The sequence below is a fragment of the Primulina eburnea genome, unplaced genomic scaffold, assembly GCF_022965805.1.
Source record: "Primulina eburnea isolate SZY01 unplaced genomic scaffold, ASM2296580v1 ctg739_ERROPOS11973397, whole genome shotgun sequence".
Classification (NCBI taxonomy): Eukaryota; Viridiplantae; Streptophyta; class Magnoliopsida; order Lamiales; family Gesneriaceae; genus Primulina; species Primulina eburnea.
In genome coordinates this window covers 3,190,817-3,205,384 of record NW_027331510.1, presented here as the reverse complement: position 1 = coordinate 3,205,384, position 14,568 = coordinate 3,190,817, and the positions used below count along the sequence as shown (strand labels likewise).

The following is a 14,568-nucleotide window of genomic DNA, read 5'->3' as shown; positions in this document are numbered from 1 at the left end:
TCGGAGCCTCGATGCACATGAAAAATACTTATATATGTTGTAGAGTATCACTTGTGCAGCTTCGATCTGGCTACCAGTCCCATGAAAATGTATCCTCGAGAAGGAATATCAGTCCGATATCCGTGCCAGCCATCTGTGATGACGAATGATATGTGTTATCCAGTGGTAAATCCGGCAAGTCGAAAAATGTATCGTCCTCATCGAGAACGGTCGAATCAGAATTTGGTGATTCTCGCATGTTGTCCAGTTCTAAACCTGAGGAAGATCGAGAAGAAGACCGATTGGCATTGCTTATTTCGTTCAGAGACGTGGCTGCAGCGGCTACGGCAGCCGCGGCTTGGATGTCCTTAGTTGAAGTAGAGGCGGGGAGGGGGAGCTCATGAGCTAAGTGGGGGAAATTGAGGTGAGCCGAGCTACCCTTGATGGCCAAAGCCGCCACATCATGTGCTCGGGCCGCCATTTCAGCCGTGGGATACGATCCCAGCCATATTCTTGATTTTTTCCTAGGAACCCGAATTTCACACACCCATTTGCCCCAGTTGCGCATACGCACACCTCGGTACATCGGATGCTTGTCATCGCGCGGCGTATCTTGTGATTTATTCTTGTTTTTTTGAGCTTTTTTTAGGCTTGATGCTATATTCGATGATGGCGGCGAATTAGTCGGACCACCGCAAGCCCTGGCGGTGGAACAAAATTGGCCTGGGTTTATACTTTCGAGCATAACATTTGATTCCATGATAGAAATGTGTCTTGCAAATAAAATACAAGCTACAAACTAAGAAAGCTAAAGGATCGGAGAGTACAAATATGGCGTTTTATGTCTCCCAAGAAAGGACTTTACTTACAGAAACTTAGGTGCAAATAAGCTACGAGTCTACGATATATATAGTGTGATATTTTTTAACCTTTGGGGTATTTTATAATTTATATTATATTATTATATATGTCTCATCGCACGTGTGCTTTGAGATACATGAATTTCAATGAAGAATAATATATAATTTTCATTTACAAAGTTTAATTTTCATTTATCATTTAGCATTTAATTAATTCAATCGTTTTCATTGGTTGAACAATGCTTAGCTAGGGTGCTATTAGTCCACATGAAAATTGAATTAATGTTAAAAAAAAAAAAAAAGCCTGATTTGAAAGATAATTTTACCTTTGAATTTAATTTGACTAAAAACAGCTTAAAATGAACCCCTGAAGATTTAAAACTTAGTTGCAAGAAATTTAGTTGAAATTCATGGATTTCGATTATTGTTTATTGTTTACAACGAAAAATAAATCAAATTTTAAAGCAACACTTTACTGGTTTATACATTAGTAATATAAAGTCAGATGATAATAATTGGGTGAACTTGAAATTCATCATAATTAATATTAATATGAAATATTATATAAACATGTAATTAGGAGTAAATTTGAAATTTATGGTTTTACTTCTTTAAAAAGCTATTAATTTAGCAATTACTGAATGAGACATATACGTGTGCGCATGATGTAAAAAATCACCGGGACAAAGGTAATTAAGATTTTATTTTCCCTAAAAAATGTAAGAATTATATGACAAATAATCATGTTCATCAATTGAGAAATTAATAATGAATTATTGGTATCCCAAAAAAAATATTATGAGTACATATATGTCATTTCAAAAGTGCCTCAATTAGTAATTCAAGACTTCTAAGCTACCGTGAGTACATTTTTGTCACTAGATGCAAATTCATCGACTCAACTCCAAAGTATGTGTGTCTATATACATTGTATTGTATGCATGATTTTCTCGTTGAAATCAATTAATTTATGCCCCAACCACGGGTAGTTTAATTAAATATAATATTACAATAAATTTTACGAAGAAGAGTACATATTTTTGCCGTAAATTAATTAAAACTCGAGCTATATAGCACTTGTTAAACCAAAAAAAATTATTCTCTTCAAAAGGGGAAAAAAAAATTTACATATAAATACATTTGTCAGTACGAAATAATCTAAACCATTTCTCATTAATTGACGAGGCGTATAAATTTTTAGACATTTGAAACGTTGGATCGTCGATCGACGTTCATGGATTTGTTTTTTAAAAAAATGTTGCAACTAACTATATTTTACCGGAGGAAAACTTACACCTTTAATCTGACCAAATTTCGAATGGTAAAAACTTGTGTGAGACGGTCCCACGGGTGAGTCGTATTTTGTGAGACAGATATCTTATTTGGGTCATCCATGAAAAAGTATTACTTTTTATGCTAAGAGTATTACTTTTTATTGTGAATATCGGTAGGGTTGACTCGTCTCACAGATAAAGATTCGTGAGATCGTCTTGCAAGAAATCTATTCATTTCGAATGTATCAAATTATTAAAACTGCAAGATTTATTTGACTATTTTGTTGTTCATTATGACGATAGAACATGAATTTTTAGTCCTTAAAATTTTAAATAAGAGATTACAATTACTGATTAGTTTGAAACTATAAAATTAACTCGAGAATAATACAAAATATCTAAATGCAATAATCACGTAAGCAGAAAATAAATTTATATATCATTTTTAATTTAATAATATTTATATGTTAATATTTTCATTGCAATGATTAAAATTTTAATTTTAGTATTCTAAATATTGAAAAACTTGGATGTAGTTACTTCTAACTTTTAAGCAATTTATTATTAAACTATTAGTTTAAATTTTAAAAATTTATTACACGAAATTAAAATTTTTTAGTATAATAAATTATTTTTATTATATGAGTAAAAAAAATGATATATATTTTAAAATAATCATTTCAGAATATTCATGTCATTCCCCAAGGACGGGGTTGATCGACACCGACGTTGCTCTCAAATTTACATTCGGAAACAACAAGCCTCAGAAATACAAAATTCAGAACCAGTCTGTTAATTCAAAAATACTGAATATTTCAATATCTGATACAAACTCGAATGATTAATGTTTTACAGCGAAAATGTAAAACCAGACATAACATTGTTTTAACGGATGATGCGGAATATAAAACATAAATCAGAACTGAGAAATAACAGTCTTCTTCACAAGCTCCAGAATTGATTATGTTCTTCTTCTAATAATTCTTCCTCATTCTTATCTGAGATGAGTTTCGTGGGTAAGTGATATGGTCGTCACTCAATAAGCGGGGGCATGAATAATTTCCAGTTTTCAAAACCATTTTCAAACAGAAACAGTGATACGAATAATATACAGAAACTCTTGGTTTCAGAACAGGAATCAATATTCAGTAATAACAAGAATCGGTATTCAGTAATAACAGGATTCAATATTCAGATACCAGAACTTAAAATTTAGCAAGCAAGCACTGAGCAAGTTCGTGAATTTCATGGCTAAACTGATATCAGTTCCCTATATGTTCTCTCCTCTAAGGGGTGAGGCCGGTAATCTGTAATCAGAATTCAGTAATGTTCAGAATATATATTCCTACCATTAATACACTAGGTTTGAGTGCTTCAATGATCAGATATTAGAAATCAGAAATACATATACTTTGCTTCAAACAGAATCATCAAACTGATTTCAAAATATTTATTTATACATAAGCTCAATTACTGTATTTTGCTAGAAAGTTACGGTTGAATTCTGGAAATCTGCTTACTCTCGCAACTGGATTTTATTGTTTGAACAAAGGCACTCTCTTAACTCTAATTTTCAAGTGATACTCAAGATTTGTGTAACACCAATTCAGAGATTTGAGGGTGTTATTTATATGTAAAATTCTGACTGTTAGCCTCGCAATTAATGGTCATAATCCATCATGATGTGACATTAACAGCCTTTATTACATGTTAAATGCTTCAGTTACAAGTCATAAGCTGAATCAGTAACTGTTTGCTGGAATCTCGCGCTACTGAACTCTTCTGCTGCTGGATTCTATTTGCTGGAATTCTGCCTGCTGGAAAACTACCAGTTTATGGAATATTAGTTGCTGCTGGAATTATTAGCTTCTGAAATATGCTAGCTACTGCTGGGAATTCAGGTTCTCACAATTCAATTATGCTTCGATAGCATTGTCGATGCCATGCCAATTGAAGCTCTTAATTAGGCTCTTCAATTAGTCTTTGAAGGCTAAGCATGTAAAAATATTTTTGGGGAATTAAATTTGTGATAAAGTAGCAAAGATTTATCTTTTGAAAGTGACGAGAGCATCGCAAGAATCTATCCGCCAAAATTGAAATTCTAAGTGATCACTAACGTCGTTAGTTGTTTAGCTAGATTTTCTCACACCTCCCATCAGATCATCACCTTTTCCAATTAAAACATCAAAGTAGATACATTTTATACGAATGATGTATAGTTTCCTTCTATATACCGAATATTTTATTAGTATGGAATACAACATTCAAATATCCGAATATTTTCAAAGGACGGAATACAACATTTAAATTTTCGTTATTAATCGTTATAACTCTCTGTTCATCGAGATATCATAAATAATTATCTTAACGCGACGTTCAATTTTCATATTATCGATACTTATTTTTCATTTTTAATCTTCATTTCCACTCAAAATCTAACGATAACTTTTCATCTCCCCATCATTACATCTCGCAAATTTTTGAAAATAGATATTTGAATCACGGATTATGACAATTTTCGGAAAATACAGGTAGATGCACAAAATCATTACAATAATATTACAATCCTGTGTTGTAATATAGTAACAATTCTGTCCAAAACATAATTACAACATTAATGTGCTGCACCACACGATGCCATCACCAAATTCTGTCAATTAAATCAAGAAAAAAAGTAGACATTTCAGGCATCCTCACATAATTACTCACACTCGATTTCGAAATTTTTTAATCTAAAATAAAATACCACAAATACCTGCAAAAATGTATTCACCAAGACCCTCTATATAAACACCCCAAACCAATTATATTCGTATATCTTAATCATTTCCTTTAGCAGCAGATTGACTCCAGAAATTCAAGTCCCAAAAAACCCTTCCGACCACAACATGTCAGCCAATGCTACGGTAAACGAGGTTGGATCCTCGCATGTGTCTGAACTAAATGTATATGCCGAACCATATATCCCCTTATCTCTTCAACAAGAATCAAGGATCCGGAGATCTTTATTCATGACTTTTTCTAGTGGTTTACCCCTCAATCCCAAAGACATCCACGACCACTTCACGGAGTTGAGTCTGTAAAAGAATTCGTTTTTTTTTTTAATTCCATTTGTGTAGTTTTTCGATCCTTTTCTCAAGCTTGAAAAACCTGTGCTTTTATCATCATGTAAAATACGTATATCTTAATTTACTTGATTTATTTTTGTGCATGAAGGGCGTACGGAGACTGCGTCGAGTTCGTGTACGTGCACAGACAGGAAGGTAGAATTCCGGAGTTCGGACGAATCATGTTTAAATGGGATGATATGGCCGCTAGTATTTTAGGGGATCGGAGTGTAGTGCAGATGTTCATCAGGGGCAAGCCTATATGGCTAAAAAAATATATCCCCAGGCATAGAAATTTTTGACTCCTTATAGATAAATAATAACAATAATAAATTAATTGATTGGCCATTGTATTAATCGGCCATATGTATGTCAACAAAATCAAGGCTGTTTGCCAATTAATTAGATTTAATGTTTTCTTTGTTGTTGATTGCAGTTGATGAAGAACGAGTTTTTCATTTATTTCTTCCTGAATTAACTCTCAAATATATAAACATATACACATACATATACAAATATAATCCAATTTATATATTTAATTTCAGCAAGATATTTGTCAAGTTGAAATAATAATCGCAGTAACTATATAGGACTGAATCAGAAGATTTCGCGCGCAAAAAAAAAAATCTTGAAAGTTAGTTTATAGTCGTTACAAGTACCCGCGGTTACAATCTGATGAACAAATCGATTTTTACTATATGTTATCGAATCGTATTTTCCGGCGTAAAGTTATTTAATGAAGTATGTTATCCTTATTATTTACTCCACATCATATTTTTTGGTGTTCTTGATATTATTAATCTTGTTGCCATTATATTTACACAAAATTATTTGTTTTTTATAAGATTACAAATATTATCGTAATAGCATCGTGGAGATTCAGATTTTATTTTGAAATTTTGAAATATCTACAATTCAAAATATGTATATAGAATCAATGTGTTGCACCATATGATACTACATTAAATTTGATTAAAATTTTGGCAATTTAGGAAATATGGTAAAAACTTCGTTGACGCCTATTAGTTTCCTAGAACGCCGACATTACGATATATTTTAAATTTTTAAACTTATCTTTCAAATTAGACACACCCTTCTTTTCATTAGATCTCCGGTAAAACGATCTCACATATTCAGTTTATATATGTAGTGAAAAATAATATTTTTAATAAAAAAATATCACTCGCCAAGCATGTATAACAAATATTTTTTCATAATATAATTAACAAAAAATGATTTTTTTCAATAAAAAATAATATTTTGAACATAAAAATTAACATTTTTCATAGCTCGATCGGATATTCATCTCACAAATTTGAATCGAGAAACATACTCACATGAGTTTTTGTGTAATATACATAGTTTTCCTTATATTTTTAATATGTTTTCACATATATGATAAATAACCACATTACTAGTCGTGAAAGATACTGCTTTACCCCTTAAACATATTTGTTCCTTCTGTCTTCCCTTGAATTTTTTTATCTGCCTGCTATTTTTTTATCAAAGGCAAGAAATTTGTTAGAAAGTGAAGGGAAATAGCCAAATAAGGCAGAAGTCCTTTTTGTTGAAATGAAAGAATTGTGATATTCACGATAAAAAATAATAATCTCAGTATACAAAGTAATAATTTTTTCATTGATGACCTAAATAAGATATCCGTCTCAAAAAATATATGATCCATAAGACCATCACACATAAGTTTTTGTCTTAAAAGGTTTGAAGTAAGCTTAATTTATTTTTGACAAAATTTTATATTTCTTCCCTGGGTTTTATTTATTGTTATACAATAATCACATTCTTACTAGTTATAACCTAATTATTTTTAAGGCAATTAATAGGTCAATAGGAAATAAATATCTATATTCCATTCAAATTCAATCTGATTATTATATTTTAGTTTTTGAGTTTAAATTTGGTCATATGCTACTAATCGGAAACTCGAATTCAACTAATTCATTTGTCGAGTAGAACTCAACTCGTTTATTTATCTAATTTTAATTGCTAAAAAACGAAATGTGTGTTGTAAATTATCTATTTTTATTTCAAAAAATTAAATACATTTAAGGTGTACTTGGGAAATTAATTCTTTACAATGAAACTATAGATCGAATCTTAAATTTATATTTGACTTATTTACACATTAATATTACAATAATCAAGTGAACTTGAAATATATTGAAATCCATCAATTCAAGTACAATCTTTATGATTTTTGGCGACAATTATAGGCAAATAAAACTTAAATATCGATGTTCTAATTTCTATTCAAATTCGATTTGATTATTACTATTTTTTAGTTTTGAATTAAAATATTTCCATGCTACGTACTCATCGGAAATTCAAAGTCAACCAATTCATGTATCTAGTAGAAGTCAACTCGTTTATATATTTAAATGTGGCCTCATGGGTATAGACCGTGTGGTAAGGACTTCGAGTGAAAGACTGTTAATTCATGTTAGCAAGGGTTCGAGTCTCCTCTCCCCCTTTATGATGAATTGCTCCAGCCAACCTCTCCTCTGGGTACCTTATTGCCGGTGCATAATTCTGATTTACCTTCTATTCATGTCGGGGCTTGAGACGACTTTGTGTGAGACCTCGGGATGGGATTGATCTTTTTTTTATATATATATTTAAATGTTAAAAATGAAATTATTTTAAAAAATTAATTACATTTAGAATATACTGGATATGATGCTACGCATCAGATTCAGAGTACTCAGCTGGCGGAGGAGCCGCCACTTGTCCTCCTCCACCTAACAAATGGCCCTATTCAACTGCTGTTCATTCCTCAACAACTCCCGAAAGCCATTTCCAATCATGGGCTCCTCCGAAACATGTCCTAAGCAACCGTCAGTTTCATCAAAATGTGGTCGTTATGCGGCACGGCGACAGGGTAGACTACATCGACCCGCTCTGGACCGCGTCTGCTACCAGGCCGTGGGACCCGCCTCTGATTGATGCAGGGAAGGCCCGGGCTTTCCGAACGGGCTGGAGGATCAGGAAGGAAATCGGGATTCCGATTCATCGGGTTTTTGTCTCTCCGTTTCTCCGGTGCCTGCAGACGGCGTGTGGAGCGGTGATGGCTCTCTCCGCCATGGAAGATAAGTCTGACGAGGTCGATGTTTTTCACGTCAATGACGTCGTTTTTGATCCCTCGAACATGAAGGTTTGTTTTTTAGTATGAATTTACTGTTTTTAAATCTTATGTGTCTTCGAATTGTCTGTAGATTGTTGGAATTATTGTAGCATAAGGAATAGTTGGTGGGTATATGTGTCTGCTTTTTGGTCCTCAAACTGTGGAAGCCGTTGCCTTTTGGGGTATTGTGAGCTTCGTTCCCAAAATGAAATCAACTGTAGCTTTTGTCTAATTGTTTCATGGGATATTGGGATGGGTAGATTGATTTCTTTAGCTTTATGTTTGCCTTTCGTCTTGATTTTGCATTGTCTTGTAAGATGATCCAAAATTTTACAACGGGAATAGCTTTTTTTTGTATAAGAAACCACTTGATTCTTTGCATACATTCTCTTTCTTGTCCTGAAAATCAAAGTATATTCTTCTGACTTCGCCTATTTGTGTAGTCTCTAATAACATTCTGTTTTCATCTTGAACGGTTTTAAAAGTATTTTTCTCAGGTCTCAATTGAATATGGATTGTGCGAGATGATGAATTCCAGAGCCATCAAACCTGATGTGGCTCCCAAAGACGGAATTTTTAGTTTCGACATCTCAAACTGTGAAGCAGAGTTGCCTGCTGGCACGGTGGATAACAGTGTTGAACAGATTTATAAAGAGGTATTTATTTCATGTAACTTCTATATAAAATTTTTTAAACTTCATGTACCAGGCCATCTCGTGATCAAAGTGGCGTTCACTTGTAAAATATAGCTGCCAAAATGGCAAGAAACACCAGAAGGTACTCGGGCTAGGTATCTTGATGTGATCAAGGCTCTCGCCGATAAATATCCTTCTGAGAACTTATTGCTTGTAACACATGGTAAGCTTTTCCATTCCCGGTTTCTTAACTTTTTTTCAAGTCTTGATTTGTTGCAAATATTGATTACCGTCACATTGGTGTCAGGGGAAGGAGTAGCATCTTCTGTTTGCGGATTCGTGAAAGACGTAGATATGATCTGTGAAGTTGGGTATTGTGCTTATTTACACTTGCACAGACCTATCCTTTCTGGTGAGAACGGTTCTTTTACAGCTGGAGACTTTGTTGGTTCACCCGAAGGTCGAGTCGGCATTACTTTTAACAAAGAATCAGGCAATCTTGAGCAGAACTCCAAGTAAAATCAGCATTTCATTCTATAATTCTCTTTGGTAATGGCGAGTGTTAGCCATATATTGAAGCATCGCCTCTATTTTAATAACGTTCAGAACCTGATAACTTGATCTATTGGATACATGGTTTTGGATACATCATTGTGCATATGTAGATCTTGTTTTAAAGTTTTAAGTTGAGGGGGTCAACTGCAAGTACAGTCGCGAACACAATCATGCGGGTAGATGAATTACTTAAATGTGTAAATTACGGGAAGAAAAATAAGCATCTGCAACAAAAAACAACAACAAAAGCCAACGAAAACCTAACAACTGAATGACTAACAGAAACCCTTCATGACCATTGCGAAGGGCTTGGAAGTGGTTCGATCTGATCAAACATGTCCATCGGAGGGAAGTCTTCGACAAAAGTATCTGGCATACTCACTGCACTACGAGAAACTTGAGAACTAGCCGTAGGTCCAAAAGACGAAGGCACGATAGGAAGCTGAGTAGTGCCTAATACGGACCCACTAGCATGTCCGAATACATCCAAAAATGTGGGATCTTCAAACCTAGACACAAATTCTTGGCTTTCGACTGGTATACAGAAATCTGGTTGAAATTGTGGAATGTGAGAGAAGGGGACGTGCAACTGTGGCTCGAGAAAGGGTTTCTTTTCAAGATGGTAGTCAAGCTGAAAAAGGCTCGAATCATAATAGAGCGAGCTTGGGTAGATTATATCAGAAAGTTGCTCCATCTTGTTTGTCTTCTCGGAGTCGTGAATCCTCGATGATGAGCAGGACTGGGATTTGGTCACCGATTCTTCCTCTGTCGATGAACTGAACTTAGGAGCCTGAAATTGTGATACAAGATCACAAGGATCAGAATTACACCTACCTTATTTTTTCGTATTGTGAAAAAAAGAAGAAAAGAATGATTCTCACTTCGATAGAGGGAACATCGTGGAAGACAGGGGCCTGGGAATCCTTGATACCACTCTTGTGTGATCTGCTTGATGATGGTGCAGAGGTCTGCAGGATTCTTGCGAGCCTCTTCTGCCTGCTGCTCCAGAAATTCTTGACATCATTGTCTGTTCTTCCAGTCAAATACGTAGCAATGCGAGCCCATTTGTTCCCGAATTGTGCTTGAAGATCAATCACTGTTCTCTCCTCCTCTACTGTAAATTTCACCCCACTGTAGAAAACAAAAAACAATAATAACAGGGAATAATACAATTCGTTTCATCATAAAAATAAAAACGAAAACAAAATTGAAGATCACAAACTGCCAATATCTAAGCTTTAGCACATTAGAACCGACTAACGCAAATTAGAGCAGAGGCTTCACACAACACAATTACAATCAGTAAAATGCACGCAAAAAACACCAAGGGAATTTCAAAAGGTGCCTTATATACAAAAATCCGTAACTTAAAGCACAAAAATTAAGTACTTCTTCAAGTCAGGCCGGAGTTTATTGACCCATCGGAGGCGGCACGATTTTCCAGTGCGCTGCAACAGCCCTTTGGATCGAATGGAGCTCCAATCTCTCGGTCCGTACTTCTTCACATGGTTTAGCAACGCTCGATCTTCTTCTTCCTTCCATGGCCCTTTCTTAATCTCTCCCATTTCATCATAAATCATTCTCCTCCTCCCTTCCATCATTCAGTAATAATTTTTAAATATTTCGACCAATTTTCACGGGGAAAGACAATTCACGAAGAATTCTTCGTGTGTACATTGAGGGGGACACTGACGGTTAAAGCGGTTATGGCCACCATCTGCCCACTAATTAGCCCACATTCTCAACGTTCAAAATAGATTTGAGGAGGGAAATGCTGAAAGTACGGAATTGCCCTCCACTGAGACCATGTTTTGGAAAAGAATGATTTATATTAATTTCGACGGTTTGGGCTTGAAATTTGAAATACCCCCCCTTGTTGCTTAAATCCAATTAGAAAGCCCACTTGACCCACTTACTGTAGAGTCGAGTAAAATATTAAATAAATAATTTCGCATTCATTTAAAAAATCATGGAGAAAACTAAAAACCACATGCACCATCTTTAACACGATCACGTGAGGAGCATTTTTTTAGGGTTGTCAAATTGCACGTGCAAAAGAAAATTAATAATAAATAATATTTCACACTCGCGTGCTGATATATATTTTATTTTCTTTAATTGCTTATATTTTTTGTTAATTAGGAAAAATGTTTGAGTCACGAGCTCTACAATATACATAGACTATGTCTCTTGTGAGACGGTCTAATGAATTTTCAGGGGCGAAGCTTACTAAGGCCCAGTGTGGGCTGCTGCCCACATTGGGCCAAAAAAAATTAATACTAGTTATAAATGTACGGCCAAAAAAAATTAATAGTAAGTGGGTCAATTTTAAAAGCCCACACTGCTAAAAAAATTAATACTAGTTATAAATATAGGCCCTTCACTTGTTGAGAAATGAGGAAGAAGCCGTCACAGATTACGTTTACTTTCTGGCCGCTTCTCCGTTAACTTGCAAAAAGGACCTTTTTTTATTTTTGATTAGCTTGCATCTTGCTGATGTGGGGATCGGATCTTTATGTGGAATTGGAAGTTTTGATTTAATTTGAGCTTAAGATTATAAAAATTATGCTCTCTTTTTTTCCTAGAAGGGTTTGATTATTTTCCCTTACTAGTCACTATTCGTTTTGTTGGTAGGGTATTGTGAAATTTGATATGCTCATAGAGACGTGTTCGAATTTTTCATGCCTTTAAGTTTAGGGTTTGGATTTCTTTCTGCGATTTATTTTGATTTGTAGGGTATCTCAAGCCTACACTGAATCCTTATTCTAGCTCCGCTCCTGCGAATTTTCATCTGTGAGACAGATCAACCCTACTGATATCCACAATAAAAAGTAATACTCTTAGCATAAAAAGCAATATTTTTTCATGTATGATCTAGATAAGATATCTGTCTCACAAAATACGATATGTGAGATCGTCTCACACAAGTTTTTACAAAATCAATACTAATGAAAAAACGAAAATTTATCTTCCTTAACAAATCAAAAAAAGTAAATTACACATCCTACAATATCAATAACAAAATAATCAAAACACAAGGATGCAAATCAATGTGATTGAAATTCAAAGCAACAAAACATATGGTGAAATTCGAGAAATCAACGTTGATTAAATTTTAGAATTACCAGATAAATATTGAATAAAAATTGAATACAAAATATAAAAAAAATATTATGTGAAATTTATTAAATTAATCTACAAAACATATGTATATATTGAGCAAAGAGACTCCGTTTCGGATTGGAAAAGGTATCTGTCTCGATATAGATAAGAGGGAGAATTGAGAGTCAAGACTATATTTCACAAAAGTTAAAAAAAATTGAATTTAGAATATAAAAAGTAAATACAGTATCCAATGATTGTAGGCAAAGTGGGTGTCGGCTCGAGAGAGACATGGTGCAATGCACGAGATTGTCATGTGGTCTCACGTGACGCCACGTGTCAACAATCGCACGTGAACTATGTTGTTCGGCGCACGTGATTCACCCTCACCATCAACTACCACCCCCTCCCCCACTCCACCCTTATTCCTCGGCTTCCCTACCTGGTCACGGATTCTATGCTTTTCGTTTTTCATACATAAAAAATTTATTTTTATATCACTATTTTTTTTTTTACCTCCATCTATTATTATCATCGAAAAGATTAACGAATATAATCTGGTGATTTAGGAACGAGATAATCAATTGTTATTGATTTTATTAATAAATGTTCAAAGAAACCATGAAATTTAAAGAATCACAAGAATGCAAATGTAAGTCGAGATTGATAATCGGAAGATTTCGTTAAATTTTAGATGGTTGAACTGAATTGATTCGAATTTACGGCAGCCAAAGTTTTTTAGCCGATGTTTGAATCTTTCGAACAAACATCTTTCGAATGTTTGAAAAATTATAGTTATGAATTCTTAAAAAATGCTAAAACAAATAGATCAATACTTTTTATGATAATAATAGATAATTATCACAGTCACTGTCATTTATTACGCCCTAGGTACGCTCATGCTAACCTTTGGTTCTAAGCTAGTATCTACATGTATTTTGTCTTCTTCTTTTCTTTTCTTTTCTTTTTTTTTTTTTTTTTTTTTTTTATCATTACGGGTTTTATATACTAAAACATATCATTATTTGTAGGTATATCTATTAAATACATCAACCCACAATATTAAGACATTGTTCCTTTAAAAAAATCAGCGGACGCAAATACATTTTTTATATGGACATTTGGGAAATTTATTTATCATCTTGACTATCAATATTATCAAATTTCAATATTAATATTATATATATACATGTATTTTTCAAATTTTATAATATAACATAATATTTGCCGGATTACTTAATTAACCCTTAAAATAAATCATACAATTATCATCGTTTATGAATTAATTACTTGTTCTCTCTTTTTCTTTGAAAAGGCTTAAATGAGTACTTGATACGTGAATTTGAAATATATGAATATGAATTTTGATTAGTTTTATTATTTACAAGAAACAATATATTAAATATTAAATTGGCACATTAATTTTTTAAATATTAAAAAAATTAATTCCAAACGATATTATTATTGAGAAAACTTGAAATCTATCTTTATTAACATGAATATACATGTAAATGTATAATAAAAAAATATATATTAAAATACATAAATTTGAAATCATTGAATCCAAATAAATTTTATATAAATATGAATGGAATTCGTTTCTAGTTGTTTTGAATAAACGTGCAAAGACAATGTTAGTAAATTCCCTAACAAATAAGTCATTGAAATTTATGACTCTTTCACAGCTTGGTCGCAATCAACACGACACAATCGGTTTCCGAGATAGTGGACGACTAAACCTCGTAACGTGTAGTATTTGTACATCACTAATTACGATTTGATTATTCGTATTAAGTCTCATAAATATTCATTAATAAAACCTCAAAGAGACAAACCACCAAACCGCGCTTCGCGTTTCTCACACGCTTATGGGCTCCATCCATCCATTCCCCACAATGGTGTAGTCTTTACTCTTTA

General features: G+C 33.5%; 3 protein-coding genes across 3 annotated transcripts; 1 reads left to right on the top strand and 2 right to left on the bottom strand.

The window, feature by feature from the left end:
* Positions 1-826, bottom strand: LOC140822030 (ethylene-responsive transcription factor ERF039-like). The gene has a single exon (XM_073182755.1). It carries the CDS (start codon positions 737-739, stop codon positions 71-73), a length of 669 nt encoding a protein of 222 aa, XP_073038856.1. The 5' UTR covers positions 740-826; the 3' UTR covers positions 1-70.
* Positions 827-7,901: 7,075 nt separating this feature from the next.
* On the top strand, positions 7,902-9,640 carry LOC140822093 (uncharacterized). The gene is made up of 4 exons (XM_073182818.1): positions 7,902-8,389; positions 8,857-9,015; positions 9,109-9,217; positions 9,302-9,640. Exons 1-4 carry the CDS (start codon positions 8,099-8,101, stop codon positions 9,511-9,513), a joined length of 771 nt encoding a protein of 256 aa, XP_073038919.1. The 5' UTR covers positions 7,902-8,098; the 3' UTR covers positions 9,514-9,640.
* On the bottom strand, positions 9,366-11,228 carry LOC140822092 (transcription factor DUO1-like). The gene is made up of 3 exons (XM_073182817.1): positions 10,939-11,228; positions 10,431-10,680; positions 9,366-10,339 (listed from the first exon to the last, which is right to left on the bottom strand). Exons 1-3 carry the CDS (start codon positions 11,148-11,150, stop codon positions 9,839-9,841), a joined length of 963 nt encoding a protein of 320 aa, XP_073038918.1. The 5' UTR covers positions 11,151-11,228; the 3' UTR covers positions 9,366-9,838.
* Between the last annotated feature and the right edge of the window lie 3,340 nt (positions 11,229-14,568).